The 14,102-nt window shown below is 42.7% G+C and overlaps 1 protein-coding gene across 1 annotated transcript in view; it reads left to right on the forward strand.

Annotated features, from left to right (window-relative positions):
- jarid2b (jumonji and AT-rich interaction domain containing 2b) overlaps nt 1-14,102 on the forward strand; it is a 117,224-nt gene that overhangs the window by 56,130 nt on the left and 46,992 nt on the right. The window contains exon 3 of the mRNA XM_034094412.1: nt 1,849-1,972. Within this exon, the coding sequence (XP_033950303.1) occupies nt 1,849-1,972 (124 nt within the window). The remainder of the gene's footprint in view (nt 1-1,848; nt 1,973-14,102) is intronic.

Genomic DNA, 14,102 nt, shown 5'->3' on the forward strand with positions numbered 1-14,102 from the left:
CAATATTTTTAGTGGCCCGAGCGGGCAAGTGGAAAGTACGTTATGCTGGCCCGGGCTGTCTAAATAGTGCTTCCAGGCCAGCGGGCCATTTATAATGTCGAGCCCTGCAGACTTGTAGGCAACATAAAGCATTGCCAGCAGTGTGATGGCCTTACTCATCACGCCGGCGCCTGTTAACTTTCTGACCGCAACCGTGCACGTGTGATGACTGTATCTCCGGCTTTCAGGTACTGGCCTGCCCTGCCTGTGTGAGAAAAGCCAAACTGCCAGCATGTCTATGCAATGATGTGAAAGTATGGCTGTGTGTGCTTATTCAGCCCAAAGCACATTTATAAATCTCAGTTAAATCATGTGTTTGAAAACTCCTTTTACCTGCTCATCTTCATCCTGTCTCCTACACTGCCATTTGATCTTCCTACTCCTCTCCCTGTCCCGTTTTTCTTACTCGACACAATGCCTGGACTTGTTAAACGGTAGCCTCATCGCTAACAGGCTATCATTCAAGTTGCCACTTATCCTAACCCGCGCTCCACTGTCGTTATTATCTTAATTTATTTTCCTCTTTGACACCCACCATTAGGAGTTAGCGGTGTAGGGTGATTGACACATACCTCCGAAGCATCAGTCGATGGAATTTCACTGGGTGTGCTAGCAATGAGCTAAGAATCCCTGAACCAATGAGAACGTGAGAGCCACGTTGAAAGGAGAAGGAGAATAATTGTGACTGCTTCGTTCTTGGTTAAACAAACAACCTCCAGCCTAAATGGTCATGAGTCATCAGTTTGTTTTTGCAAAATGAAGGTGAATAATTGAACAACCTGCCACACCGAAGTCCACTCAGGCATGAATACTTGTCAAAACTGGTCAAATGGGATGCACAACTGTCAGTGTTGAACGTTTGATCGCAGCATACAGCTGACAGTATTGGTGCAATTTTAAACATGTGACTGCCCCTCTGTCTGCTTGGCAGTTCCCGCAGTCTTTATTTTTCACAAACTCTTGAAAAGCTTTGAACTTCCCCAGTTGTTTCCCTGATAAGTTTGCTCATTCAGGCACCAATGTTGAATCAGACAGTGCTGACACATTCCAAGAATGGCAACAACTGCCCGGGAGGAAATCAAGCCTTGTGATATCTATTTAATTTGGTTGTCTCTCTTAATTACCATTGACTTCCACTCTTCTGTTTGACCTCATTTGAATTCTCTGCGCCTGTTCTTGCTTTTGATTTCAGAATCTGTCTGGGGGCTTATTTTGTTTGTCTGAGATGCTTGCTAAATATTTAATTAGGGCTCTGTCAATTGGGCTCACGAAGAACATCAAGTCCAGCAATAACTGTTCACTTTTCTCTCTGCCTCGGGCTTGTTTTTCCTTTTTTTAAATTCTTTGTCAAAGGGCAGTCATCACGTACGTCAGCAGAGAAAAGCAGTTGCAATTGACAAGCGGAGATGTGGACAGGAAAATGAATAACTAATGCTCTCCTCACTCCAAAACAAGTCCCCATGATGCTGCAATAGATTCAATACATGATGTGGAGGGCTATGTGAGTTGTCATAACTAACTCAATGGAAGGTGTCACAGTTTTTGCATTGACTGCTAAAGTCTCTGGCTCAGGAGCTTGGTGTATTTGTACTGTTCAAATCTCTTGATCACCTTCTCTCTTTCGGTCTTTCTTTCATTCTGCCCCCTTTAAGCTAAAACCAAACATTTTCTAGTGCATCAAATACAACATAAAAAATACTTTTTCCAACATTCTCATATGAAAACACGTGTGTTCCCCCAGAGATTAGGGTTATAACAATGTGAAGCCCTGTGAAATATTTGATGTTGACCCTTTCTTTCTTTTCTCAGGTTCTCTAGCCAATGGGCAGCTGAACGGCTCGGGGTCAAAGGGCAGCCACAAAGAAGATGGGTCCTTGCGCTCTCAGGGACATGGGAGCCACGAGTATACTGAGGATGGTCCTCCAAAAAAGAGGTGTGTGTGTGTGTGTGTGTGTGTGTGTGTGTGTGTGTGTGTGTGTGTGTGTGTGTGTGTGTGTGTGTGTGTGTGTGTGTGTGTGTGTGTGTGTGTGTGTGTGTGTGTGTGTGTGTGTGTGTGTGTGTGTGTGTGTGTGTGTGTGTGTGTGTGTGTGTGTGTGTGTGTGTGTGTGTGTGTGTGTGTGTGTGTGTGTGTGTGTGTGTGTGTGTGTGTGTGTGTGTGTGTGTGTGTGTGTGTGTGTGTGTGTGTGTGTGTGTGTGTGTGTGTGTGTGTGTGTGTGTGTGTGTGTGTGTGTGTGTGTGTGTGTGTGTGTGTGTGTGTGTGTGTGTGTGTGTGTGTGTGTGTGTGTGTGTGTGTGTGTGTGTGTGTGTGTGTGTGTGTGTGTCCAGCGCCAAAGGCTTTCTGATACTCCCGAGTGTGAACGTGCGAGGTTGCATGAGTCATAATAAACTTTGCACACTTCAATTTCCTGAGTAGATTGCACATGGTATCAGCTGTTTCAATGTTACTACACTGTTTACACACATGCTTTATCTTCCCCTTTTATAAAGGCACTCTCTTTGCTCTGTGTTGTTCATGCTTTCTGGTTCACAAAGCTTCCCATGTATTCGCTCTAAACAACATTTAAAGCAAAATCAATTAAAAGTGCTTTTATTTATATACTTGGAGTATGCACTCTCTTCCAAATGTCTCACCCTTACTGCCTCCCTCATAAGTGTGTGCAGTAAAACACTTGCAGAAGAGCTAGTCATCCATTAGTTATACTAGAGGATGACAGTCAACAAGGAAGTGTAAATAGTACCACCCTTTAAAGAGCGCAGAGGTCTTCTAATGAGCTCACCCCCTCATCCTTTAACGCAAATGCCATTTCAGTCACTTATAATTAGCCACTTAAAGGAATGTTGCCATGCATTTCCAAATTAGTCATTTAAAAATGTAACTTGTTGCAGAGGACAATAAGCTGTTAATATCCACCCGGCATATTTCTTTAAAAAGGCGTTTATATCCCAAGTTAATTATTGGAATGGATTTGGTCTGTGCATTTTTTTTCAGAGGGATTGGAACAAAACACTGCTCTCTCTTTAGGAAAAGGTTCTTAGGAAATGGAATAAAGGGTGTTGGGAAAATGTGAGGCTTATTCGGCATGAAGCAGATTTTGAAATCACAGGCTGGAAAATATGATTTACAAACATGTTCTATAGAGTGTACAGCAGATTAAAATGGCTGGTGTGTATCTCAAAGCGGATGTTTTTCCTCTTTCTCAACACCACATGCACTCACACATAATACAGTACACAATTACATTCATGCTTACTTTTTCAGACCTCTTTTCTTGTATTATTACTATACTGTAGGTGGCAGGTGTGTGTATGTGAGCGTGGGTGCTTGCCCGTGTGCTTGTTTTGTTCTTCTGCTGGTCTCACACACACACACACACACACACACACACACACACACACACACACACACACACACACACACACACACACACACACACACACACACACACACACACACACACACACACACACACACACACTGACAGGGCATCAAAGCATCAGGGTAAAGCTAGGGGCGGAGTCTGTGGGCTGGACAGCAGCAGATGTCCCTCTGTAATGAGCAGCTCATACAGGCTCCATTCACTGCGTGTCAAGCACCTGCCTGAGTCTCGCTAGCTGTCATTGGATACTGTAACCTCCAAATCTGAGCACGGTCATTCCAACCTTTCATCTACCTGACTTTGAAACAGAAGAGCGTGCCTCTGAAGCAGCTGATAAGAAATGTGTAGTATTTCGAAGAGATTGTTTAAGACACGTTCAATTTAGAGATCTTGCAGACTTTGACATTTATGGAAATCGAATATGGGGTTGACTAAAAAAAATGCAGGTAGTCGGAAACCTTATCTTAATGACAGGATATTATGAACTTGGATCTCTTGGACTGTAATTATAATGGGCATCCCCTGACTGAATAAGAGTTGTTAAATGTAAGCCATTGGTCATAAAATAATAACAAAGCTTTAACACGCCTACCTATAAAATGAGGAAAAAATATCATACTTTTATTCTGTTAGCTCTGATAGCCTGTAGCGCTGTGTAGTTCAGATAGAGGCCAGCTTGCTCCATGGTTTTCATTAGTCACACACACACACACACACACACACACACACACACACACACACACACACACACACACACACACACACACACACACACACACACACACACACACACACACACACACACACACCCAGCAGGACTGAATGAAGAAAGGCTTTCTATCTGATGCTAATGAAACACAAGCCTGGCCAGTACTTGGCAGTGCCTCCTGCCCTCTTAAAAAGCGTATTTTGTGTTTGCGTGTGTTTAATGTGTGAAGGATGACTCCAGCACCCTGGCATGGCTGCCCCGCACTGTTCCTGAACAGGACTAACTGAGACAATGCCAGGTGCTTTTACACCTGGCATAGGCCAAAACGGAAGGGAGGAGCGGTGGCGTAGCTGCTTCCAAGTTTGAGTGGAGAAAAAGTTTCACACTGTGGAAAAAGATGAAGGGATAGACAGAGAAGGGAAGACTGGGAGGAGCAGCAGAGAGAGAGAGAGAGGGAGGACGGGAGGCAGAGACAGAAGGACAGGTGCAAGTGATTTTTGGCAGGAAGCGGTCCCCTTTAGAAGTCTTTGAGATCAACTCTGTGTTTGCCTTCCCATGCTCCTGAGATTGGGGGAGAGACTGGCAGCACATCCTCTCCAACATGCCAGCCCATTGTAGCCCTCTCCTACCAGCATGATCATATTCAGAATGGGGTTCCCTTGCCAAAGTGAGCTCTGCACACACAGACAAACGTACAACCCCACACACTCATCTTCTCCTGCCATGGTTTACTGACTTACTTACTATATTCCCGCACCTCTATTCCTCCCCTTTTTTGATTTAGGTTAAATAGTGTATTTAGCAGCCACTAAAGTGTCAAAACAAGTCCTGGAACAGGATTTCATAACGTATTACCATAAAGTAGATGTCTTGGCTAGAGGAGGACAACAGGGAGCCTCATGTATGATTCAAAATATTTTGCAATGGATGAATAGCATACCTTTTGCCTTAAGTCTTCTGTTCAGTCATAAAACATTCTGCTGCCACAGAAGCATCCACTCCAAAAATCTGTCATCATTTTGGCATATCGTCAGCATCTTGTAAATCTTGTTAAGTCATGATTGAAATCCTCAGTAAATGATTTACGGATGTCATTGGTATTCTAATTGAGTTGTGCTCCTCTCACGGGAACCATCTGCGCCTGGCTGCGTTGTGGCTGGATTGTCCATTCTTTGGGAAATGTAGTTGCAGACAGTTGCATGTGTAGGTGTCCTGAAACTGTGAAACAAATCTTGCCAAATGTGATTTTTAAAATCTGGGAGGATTTCAGGGAGTTTCTTTTGCGACTCAGCTGCTTGAAGAAGACGAACTCATGAAACTCTGCGAAAGTGTGGCTGATTTTGTGTGTGTGTGGATCAGAAGTTGAGTGGCCTCTTTACCAGGCTTCTTAACTTAATTTCTGCGTTCTTTCTCTCTTTCTGTCGCTCGTTTCTGTCTCTCCTTTTCTCCCTCCCTCTTCCCTGAACCCCACTGTTGGCTCTTTGAATCTGCTCTCTCTGTTGTTTCAGCCAAGACACACACTCACACACTCAGCTGCTGCCGCTTGTTTTGTTTCGACTTAATGAATGCCAAGTGCACACACACACACACACACACACACACACACACACACACACACACACACACACACACACACACACACACACACACACACACACACACACACACACACACACACACACACACACACACACACACACACACACACACACACACTTGTCTAGCGTACTCTTGTCAGTAATGCATAATCACCATTTCCATTTATGAGGGATTACATGCATGTGCGCAGGGCCTGCAAATGTGTGTTTTTTAAAAGGGCCATATTGTGTCTGTCTATTGATTTACTTTAGATGAGTTGGAACCTATATGCAGTGCCACCCCTCGCTGTGCTTCTCTAGGAACACCTCGTGGTGTGTGTCGTTGGGAACTCACATGCACAAACAAGCAGACATACATTGATCTTGTTCGAAAGCTGCGCAGATAGTCCTGCAAACATTTATCCAGCCAAAAAGAATAGCATCTTTGATTTTGCAGACAAATTGTGGCTTTGTGTCTTTTTGAAAAGAAACCACCACACCACTAAATATGTCTGTGCTTATTCTAGTGCAGTTTAGTCTGTCTCTCTCGGTTTTCTTCTGTCCCCCCCTTTCTCAGTCTGTCAGTGGCTCACCACTGCACGTCAGTCCCCAACATCTCTCCTAAACTCTCCTCTCATTGTCGCTGCAGCTTTCTGAAAGCCTTTCAGTCCGCTGAAATGGCAGGGTGAAGGAGTATTAACCACAGCGCATAGTGTCCTCACTAGACAGACTTGCTCCCATAATCACTGCCAGATACATGTGCTTTCATAGAGATAGTAGCACAGATTAAACCTAACACATGTCTTTTTGGTACTTCATGAGAACAACATCTAAGTGGTTGACAGGATTTACTGAAAAGTCTTTTATTTTAAGCTGCAAACATATTCTTGTAAGCAAAGCTGTGAAGATGCCTCAGAATATTGTGACTATTCATTTAAAAGCTGACTCACAATGCTCTCAATATATTATAATTAGTATATGATTCAATAAGAGTATCTTATTTTAAAACGGAAAGCATAGAACACTTAACCTTGTCTGTCAAGCATTGTGTTCCAAGTTAAAGCCACATTTCCCCCCCCCCTTTTTTTTTTTTAAGCTTTACAGCTGGACGAATCCAAAGGCAAGCATCACTACACCTTGATGTTCTTTTAAAGCCAGCACTCAGTTGGCAGCCGTGTGTGAAAAGAAAATGTTTCAAAAGTGTAACACAAAGTACTCCACTGCAAAGTGCAGTGACCCATTGGGAGGGTTCAGTCTCGTCACCTCAAACTGGGAATCATCTGTGAATTGGAAACGCACCGGTGAAAGATTGATCTGTGTGTGTGTGTGTGTGTGTGTGTGTGTGTGTGTGTGTGTGTGTGTGTGTGTGTGTGTGTGTGTGTGTGTGTGTGTGTGTGTGTGTGTGTGTGTGTGTGTGTGTGTGTGTGTGTGTGTGTGTGTGTGTGTGTGTGTGTGTGTGTGTGTGTGTGTGTGTGTGTGTGTGTGTGTGTGTGTGTGTGTGTGTGTGTGTGTGTGTGTGTGTGTGTGTGTGTGTGTGTGTGTGTGTGTGTGTGTGTTCTTCTTTCAAATATGTTCTTAGTTGTTCATATAGCTTCACCAAAAGACACCAACATACAGGAAAAACTGCATTTATAACTGTAAAAGAATAAGTAGATGAATGTTTACTATTCAGTAGATGACCCTTTTATTTAATTTTATATTTAATTTGAGGCGCACAGTGTACTCCACTTTCAGTCGCAGATCTTTTGTGTGAGCCACGTTCTCCTGTGTCTCTGGCCCCACTCAAGGTCTCCAAATGTCCACACACCGGACTCTGTCTTAATTATGCTGATTGCTAAACACATACAGAACCTTCTCTGATGTTTATTGACCTAATCTGGCTGTGGTCAGCCATTCCCAGGGGAGAATAAAGACTGCAAGGTCAGAGGTCATGGGGTTTGATGTTCCGCATGTTGCTGTGTGGGGGGAGGGCAAACAGCCCTGAGCAGTGGACCTTGACTGCTAACAAAGCTTATATATAAGTGCAGGGTTCTATCTTTTTCTTTCTGGCCCTGAGAGAAAAGGAAACGGAGCTGGACAAGTTACTTCATTCTTTTTTACCTTAATTCAACATCAATTGAAAACTTTTGGGCTACCGTTGTGTTTTGAAGTTATTTCAGTGGCTTAAGTGTAAGCACATCATTTAACATTAGCATTTTTTAGGTGACAAAGGGGGCAACGGCTGACTTCCACCTAACCTAATATAGCATTTATATATTCAGAGATGCAGCTCAGTTTGATCTATTGTCAAGATGACTCTCTCCACATCTGCCTATCAGGCCATCTCCCCTCTCATTGTTTCATTCAATAAAAGAGCCAAGTGAAAAGCCACGGTTATATTTAAATATGCAGCCAGAGCCCGGCTTTATCTTTGATCTCGTAGGAGCCTTATTGTGACTCTTAAAGCATATAGCTGTCACAGCTGAACCTACACACACACACGGATGCTTTCACACCTCTGAATAAAACCCCTCCATTTATCTTGATGTCAACACAAAGCAGTTGAGCGTTAGAATCATATGCTGACAAGATGTAGAGAAATACTGAAGTGTATATTTGTTACTACCATGGTTACGGAGGCTTTCCAGTGGACTACTTGCTGTACTTTCAGGCTGTGCATAAGGAGCAATAAGAGGCCTTCTGTGTGTACATTTCCCTTCTGAGCAGCCTCAGCTCAATGACTAATGATGGCATTTATTTGTGTTTGGTGTGCACATTGCTCACTGTATATGTGACTGGGGTCTGTGCAGGGGCTGTTTGCATATGGTGAAGGTCAAAAGGTCAGAGGGTCAGTCACTGCAGTAAGTGCCCTCCCCTTCCTGCATACATGGAGACAGAAAAGCAATAAACACATTGAGTAAGATAAGTGTTCGGTTATAACCGTTTAGTTCCCCAACATAAATCTAAAATGGATGATGTGTGGGCAGTGTAGGGTTTAAATAACTCCATTTGAATATATGATGCACTTTTAACCCTGGGAGTGGCTCGTTACAGGCTCAGAAGTAACATCTGTAAAGGCCAGCTGATGAATGTTCCTCATTTACTCTTTATTTTGTAATGTGCTAAACTAAAAGGTGATTTGTCAGTTAAATGTGATCGAAGACAGATTTGGTAAAACATAAAGGCCTTGGAGCGTTTTTTCTCTTTTATACAAATGCTTTTATTGCTTTTAATCACACATACACATGGAGTCAATTACAGTGTGATCGTTGCATATACACACTTTCTTTCACTCTTTTATCTGCTGATGGATCAGATCTGAACTGGCTGCCAGGCAGTACACACAGAATTAAATAGACATTGATTAATGCTTTGACATTTTGTGAAGCCTACTCTCTGCATATAAACACCTGTACGCATTTGACTTTGTACATAAACATGTGCATCCATGTTTCTCAGATTTTTGGCTAAACGGACTTAATAAACACACACACACACACACACACACACACACACACACACACACACACACACACACACACACACACACACACACACACACACACACACACACACACACACACACACACACACACTTTCTCTCACGGAGCCAGCTGCAGAGAGGTTGTCTTTTATCAGGGCCATCTGGAGCCAATTAATACAGCCTCCAAGGAACAGACTCTGGATCAGTGCCCCTCTCCTCACACAATAACCTTTACCATGGGAGGGAACACACAATCTGACTTGAGATCAGCCTTATCAAACCCTAGGACACGCTCCGGACAAGCTCAGGGCTCCGCTGGATTCAGATGTGTTGTATTTCTATCAAATAGTTGCCATATTTTGAAAGTAGAAAATACATTTTATTTGTATTTAACCAGATAAAAGCAATGAGATCGAATCTCATTTACAATGCTGACCTGGCCAAGAAGGCAGCAACGTTACACATTCTTACACTTAACACGGACATATAAAATACAGAGAACACAACTAAGTAAACAAAAGACAAAAAGCAGTCACTGCATGAATTTGTTCTGATGAATACATCGTCAAACTTTACAATAAAACAAACATTTATGCTTCAATATTATGTATGTGTTTTTTCAGACTGCGGTCAGTTAAATGTTGAGAGGCACATGTTCAAGCTGTTTTACTCACACTTTTATACTTCCTAATTTAAGCTGTTTTACACGGTCATAACGGTATGAGTCCACACACTCATTAAATGCCCTCTCAGGTTAAGGAGCTTAGTCATTCTACACATTTATTAATTAAAGGATTTATACTAATGCTATATTTTGTGAAGATGGAAAACTAAAAGTAGAACTGGGCTTTAATTGGCCATTTAATTTATATATTGGCTTAGGATCAGGCTTAATCATTCTAACTTTGGAATCAGAAACAAGATGTGCATCTGTTGCTAGTTACCTTTGTAAAGCTAGAACACAGATGCCAAATACACATGTAGTTTGTATTGTGAGACAATGAAAAGCAAATCATTTAAGTCTCTGTTTATTCCATCTGCTGTTCTTTTGCTTCTAGTTGTACATATTGGACTCTGTACATCAATATTTAATATGTGTAAAGACTTGCAAGATGCTGGGCCAGCAGCTTATTCAATAAATCAAACATGCACAGCACAGTGTGTGTTTACCATCACTCCTGCCTAATTGTCATTTAAAGTATTTTCCTTTGCATCTATTATACGTTTTTATTCACAAATGAGTTGATATGTGGTTTAATAAATCAGCTGTTGTCAGCTCTTCCCATACAAACACACATGTGCTTAGTCATCTAGTTTGTTGCAGTCTAAACCCTGCTGATATGCTTTCGCTGACGGTAAAGCTGGTTTAAGGAGCCAGTTGGGGTTGAAGTTTTTTATTTGTGATTCCCTTTTCCTACACTGGCAGTTTTGAGGTATGTCCCCATAACAAATGCTTAATTTCATAGGTTTATCCCCTAGATCTTTGCCTGCCTAGACTTCATATTTATGTTTGAAGTGACCAATATCTGACATTTACGTGAACAGATCTCTGCCCTTGCATGCAACTGCAAGCGACCCACTACATCACACACAGGAGCCTGTGTAGAACAACAACAGAAAACGTGACATTTGCGGGAAGGGCATTTAGGAAAAAAACGGATGACATAGCGGTGAAAACATTTATCCTGCACATGTTTTTCTGCAGACGTCAGATAAAAATGGTTTTATCCTCCCATGTTGAGGATAAAAGTGAGAAGACAAAGCTGGGGAGAAAGAGGTGTGATGCGGGAATAATGGTGCTGCCATTTTGAGGGTTTCACTGATGAACAGTTTCTTAAAACCTTAGGATGTCCAGGGCTGCATTTGAGTATATGTCAGCGCTCAGCAACTCGGACTTAAAAAGAAAGCCATTACCCTCAAAATGCGCCTGCCAGTATAAGACGGAAAACACACATTCATCTTATATGACCGTTCTGAAAGCCATCACATGACCACTGATATATCAGGTTTAGGATCACTGATGAAAGCTGCCCCCATCAAATAAAACATACAAGGATTTCAGTGTCCCCACTATCTTGCAAACATCGTATCTGTGTCACATCAATACAACATCTGATTCAGGCCCCATTTGCTTGTAATATGAACATAGACGTATCAACTGAGTTTTAAATATACGTTTAGTTTTTGCTGAATGAGTCTTTGACCAAAATCCCTGTAGAAGGGACTCCGTCTTTTTCTTTTTTTTTACATTACATGTTCCTTGTTAGACGCTTTTATCCAAAGCGACTTGCATACTCAATACTGTGGGCAATCCCCACAGGAGCAATTTGGGGTGAAGTGTCTTGCCCAGGGACACAACGACATGCTGACTGCAGTGGGGTTTGAACCTGTGACCCCCTGATCCGAACACCAAAACACTAGTACACTGCGCCACAGCCTCCCTAGTCTTGCTCGATGACACTTCAGCAGGGCGGATGCCTGCCAACACCCTCATAGCACAACATAACCACATGGAGACGTCCTGCTATCATAGCAGTTCCCATGGAAACGAAGATCACTGGAAAGGTGTTGATAAGATGGAGACTGAACAAGAGAGCCATAAGTGTTTGATTGACAGGCTCCATGTGTGGGATCCATGTCAGCTGTCCATAAGTGTGCCGGTGGTCCTGCTTCGGCTGAGTTGAATACATTAAACTAAACTGTAGCTCATCTGTCTTTCTGTCCTTGTGTCCCTTCATCCCCACCTCATTCCCTTTTTTTTTTTTATTATCTCACTTCATTTATGTGTTAGTGCGAAATCGCAAACTGCCCTTTATCCTCTCCCTTTCTTCTTCCTCCTTTTACCTTTTTTCCCAGAGATTGCTGGCTGACAGGATGGTCACATTTTTTTCTCACTCCGTCTCTCCCGGAGATAATCAATGCTCTAGCAGCTACGGTGGCATGTGTAATATTACACATTAGAGCATCCCTTTGAAGGGTAGATGGCTGGGGGGGTAGCAGGAAGGGATGGAGGGAGGAAAGGATGGATGAAAGGTGGATTAGAAAGGGATGAATGGGGACATCCTGCTGTAATCTCTTTGCTTTTTCTCCTGCGATCGGATCTCCATTTCCTCTTCCCCCCCCCCTGCCTTCCACCAGCCCTCCGCTGATTCTCCCCCAATCAGGGCAATCACTTTAATTTTTCTTACGTAAGCATCACTCACCTAACACGGCACTGCACCAATGAGTATTCTATAGCTCAACACGCTTGGGAACATAGTGTACCCTCCCTGACACACACACACACACACACACACACACACACACACACACACACACACACACACACACACACCCCCCCCCCTCTGGGCATACAGGGCTAAATCACAGGCTCATGTTACCACTGAGCCCTTAGCGCAGTAGCAGCGCTTACAATAACAGTCATGTCATTGCAAATGGTTCCCATGCCGATTTCTCAACATGTACCTGGTCTTTAGGCATCTGAAGTGTGTGTGTGATTTTTCACCCACGCTTGATTGTCTCATCGTTCGTTTCAGCTAAATATTTTGTATCTATGATTTCAGGGTTATGTCGATCAATTTGTTAAATGTGTGTTGTAATAGTTTCTCATGCCCGATCACCTAATAGTGATTAAAACAATCTTTTGTTTTGACACCTTAGCACTATTTCCATCTTATGCGAGCAAGTAATTACTTGTTACCGAATTAGTAGTTTTGGCATGGTAAGGTCATAGGGTTTTATTTATCCACTCCCAGCTTGTGGATTAACTGCCAGACCCTTAATTATCTCACATCAGCAAAGCAGATGGTGTTTATACCTATTTATCTGTGCCGTTAGTGTATCTAAGGAGGAATAAGACTGGAATTAATAATACATAGATAAATGTGCATTAAGACAATTTAGTCCAATTACTAAAGATTACCTGTGACCAGAAATGTATTTTCAGTAATTGTTAGAAGCCCCCCCTAAGGATATCTCCCATGTTAGTTAATATATAACAGAGGATCGTCCTAGGAAAGCCTTCTAACGAGGCTCTGGTTGACTGTCTAGACAGGAAGTAGTAAGCACAATGCTTTATTAGCTCATCTGTCTCTGTCCACATTCTTTTGCACCGTTGCTTCTGCTTTATTTATCTTCTCATACCGTTTGTATTTAATTTTTGTGTGTGTCAGTTCTCTTTTTGTGCGTGCCAGTTATTCTCTTTTTGAGCATTTAAATATGTTCCGAGCAATGAAACTATCCAGGGTTTAGTTCACCATAGAGGCTTTAACAGAGAGCTCCCTCTCTCCTCTGATACTATTTAGAAAGTGTTTATCGCGCAGCTTAATTGACGTTGCCATATTAAATTGCAGATGATTAAATGTATTCAGTGGTGGGGGGGGGCTGCACATTTGAGTTGCCACATGACCACGGTAAGGTATTTGTTAAAGCATTGCTGTGTATGAAAGTAATATTATAATCTGTGTCCAAAGGCCTAAATGGATGTGGCTGCATGTTTGATGTTAAGTTACCTAACTCTGATATATCTGTGTGTGTATCTATGTACATTGTGTCTCCTCTTCTCTTTGTATTAACTTCCCCTCTCCATCACCTCACTTCTTCTCACACACTTGCTTTCCCAGCCTTGCAGTCACGCAAACCTCCCGGCTCTGAGTGTCCCTCTTCATACCCCCCCCCCCTCTCCATCACTTCTCTGGCCTCATCCTTCTCTGTACTTCTCTCTGGCCCCAATCTCTGTCCCGAGTGACACAAGTCTTATTATGGTGTGAGGCTGAGAAGTTAAATGTTTCGTGAGGACAGACTTGAAGTTGGGTTGGCGAGGGTATAATAAGGATGCATTTTGTGTCCTTGTATGTAGAAGTGAATACATGTTGATACTAAGTGTGAAAAAGTGTGAAACTAAGAAGATTGCGCTGTACCTCTTACACTTTCCTCCT

This window comes from Pseudochaenichthys georgianus, chromosome 11 (assembly GCF_902827115.2).
Source record: "Pseudochaenichthys georgianus chromosome 11, fPseGeo1.2, whole genome shotgun sequence".
Classification (NCBI taxonomy): Eukaryota; Metazoa; Chordata; class Actinopteri; order Perciformes; family Channichthyidae; genus Pseudochaenichthys; species Pseudochaenichthys georgianus.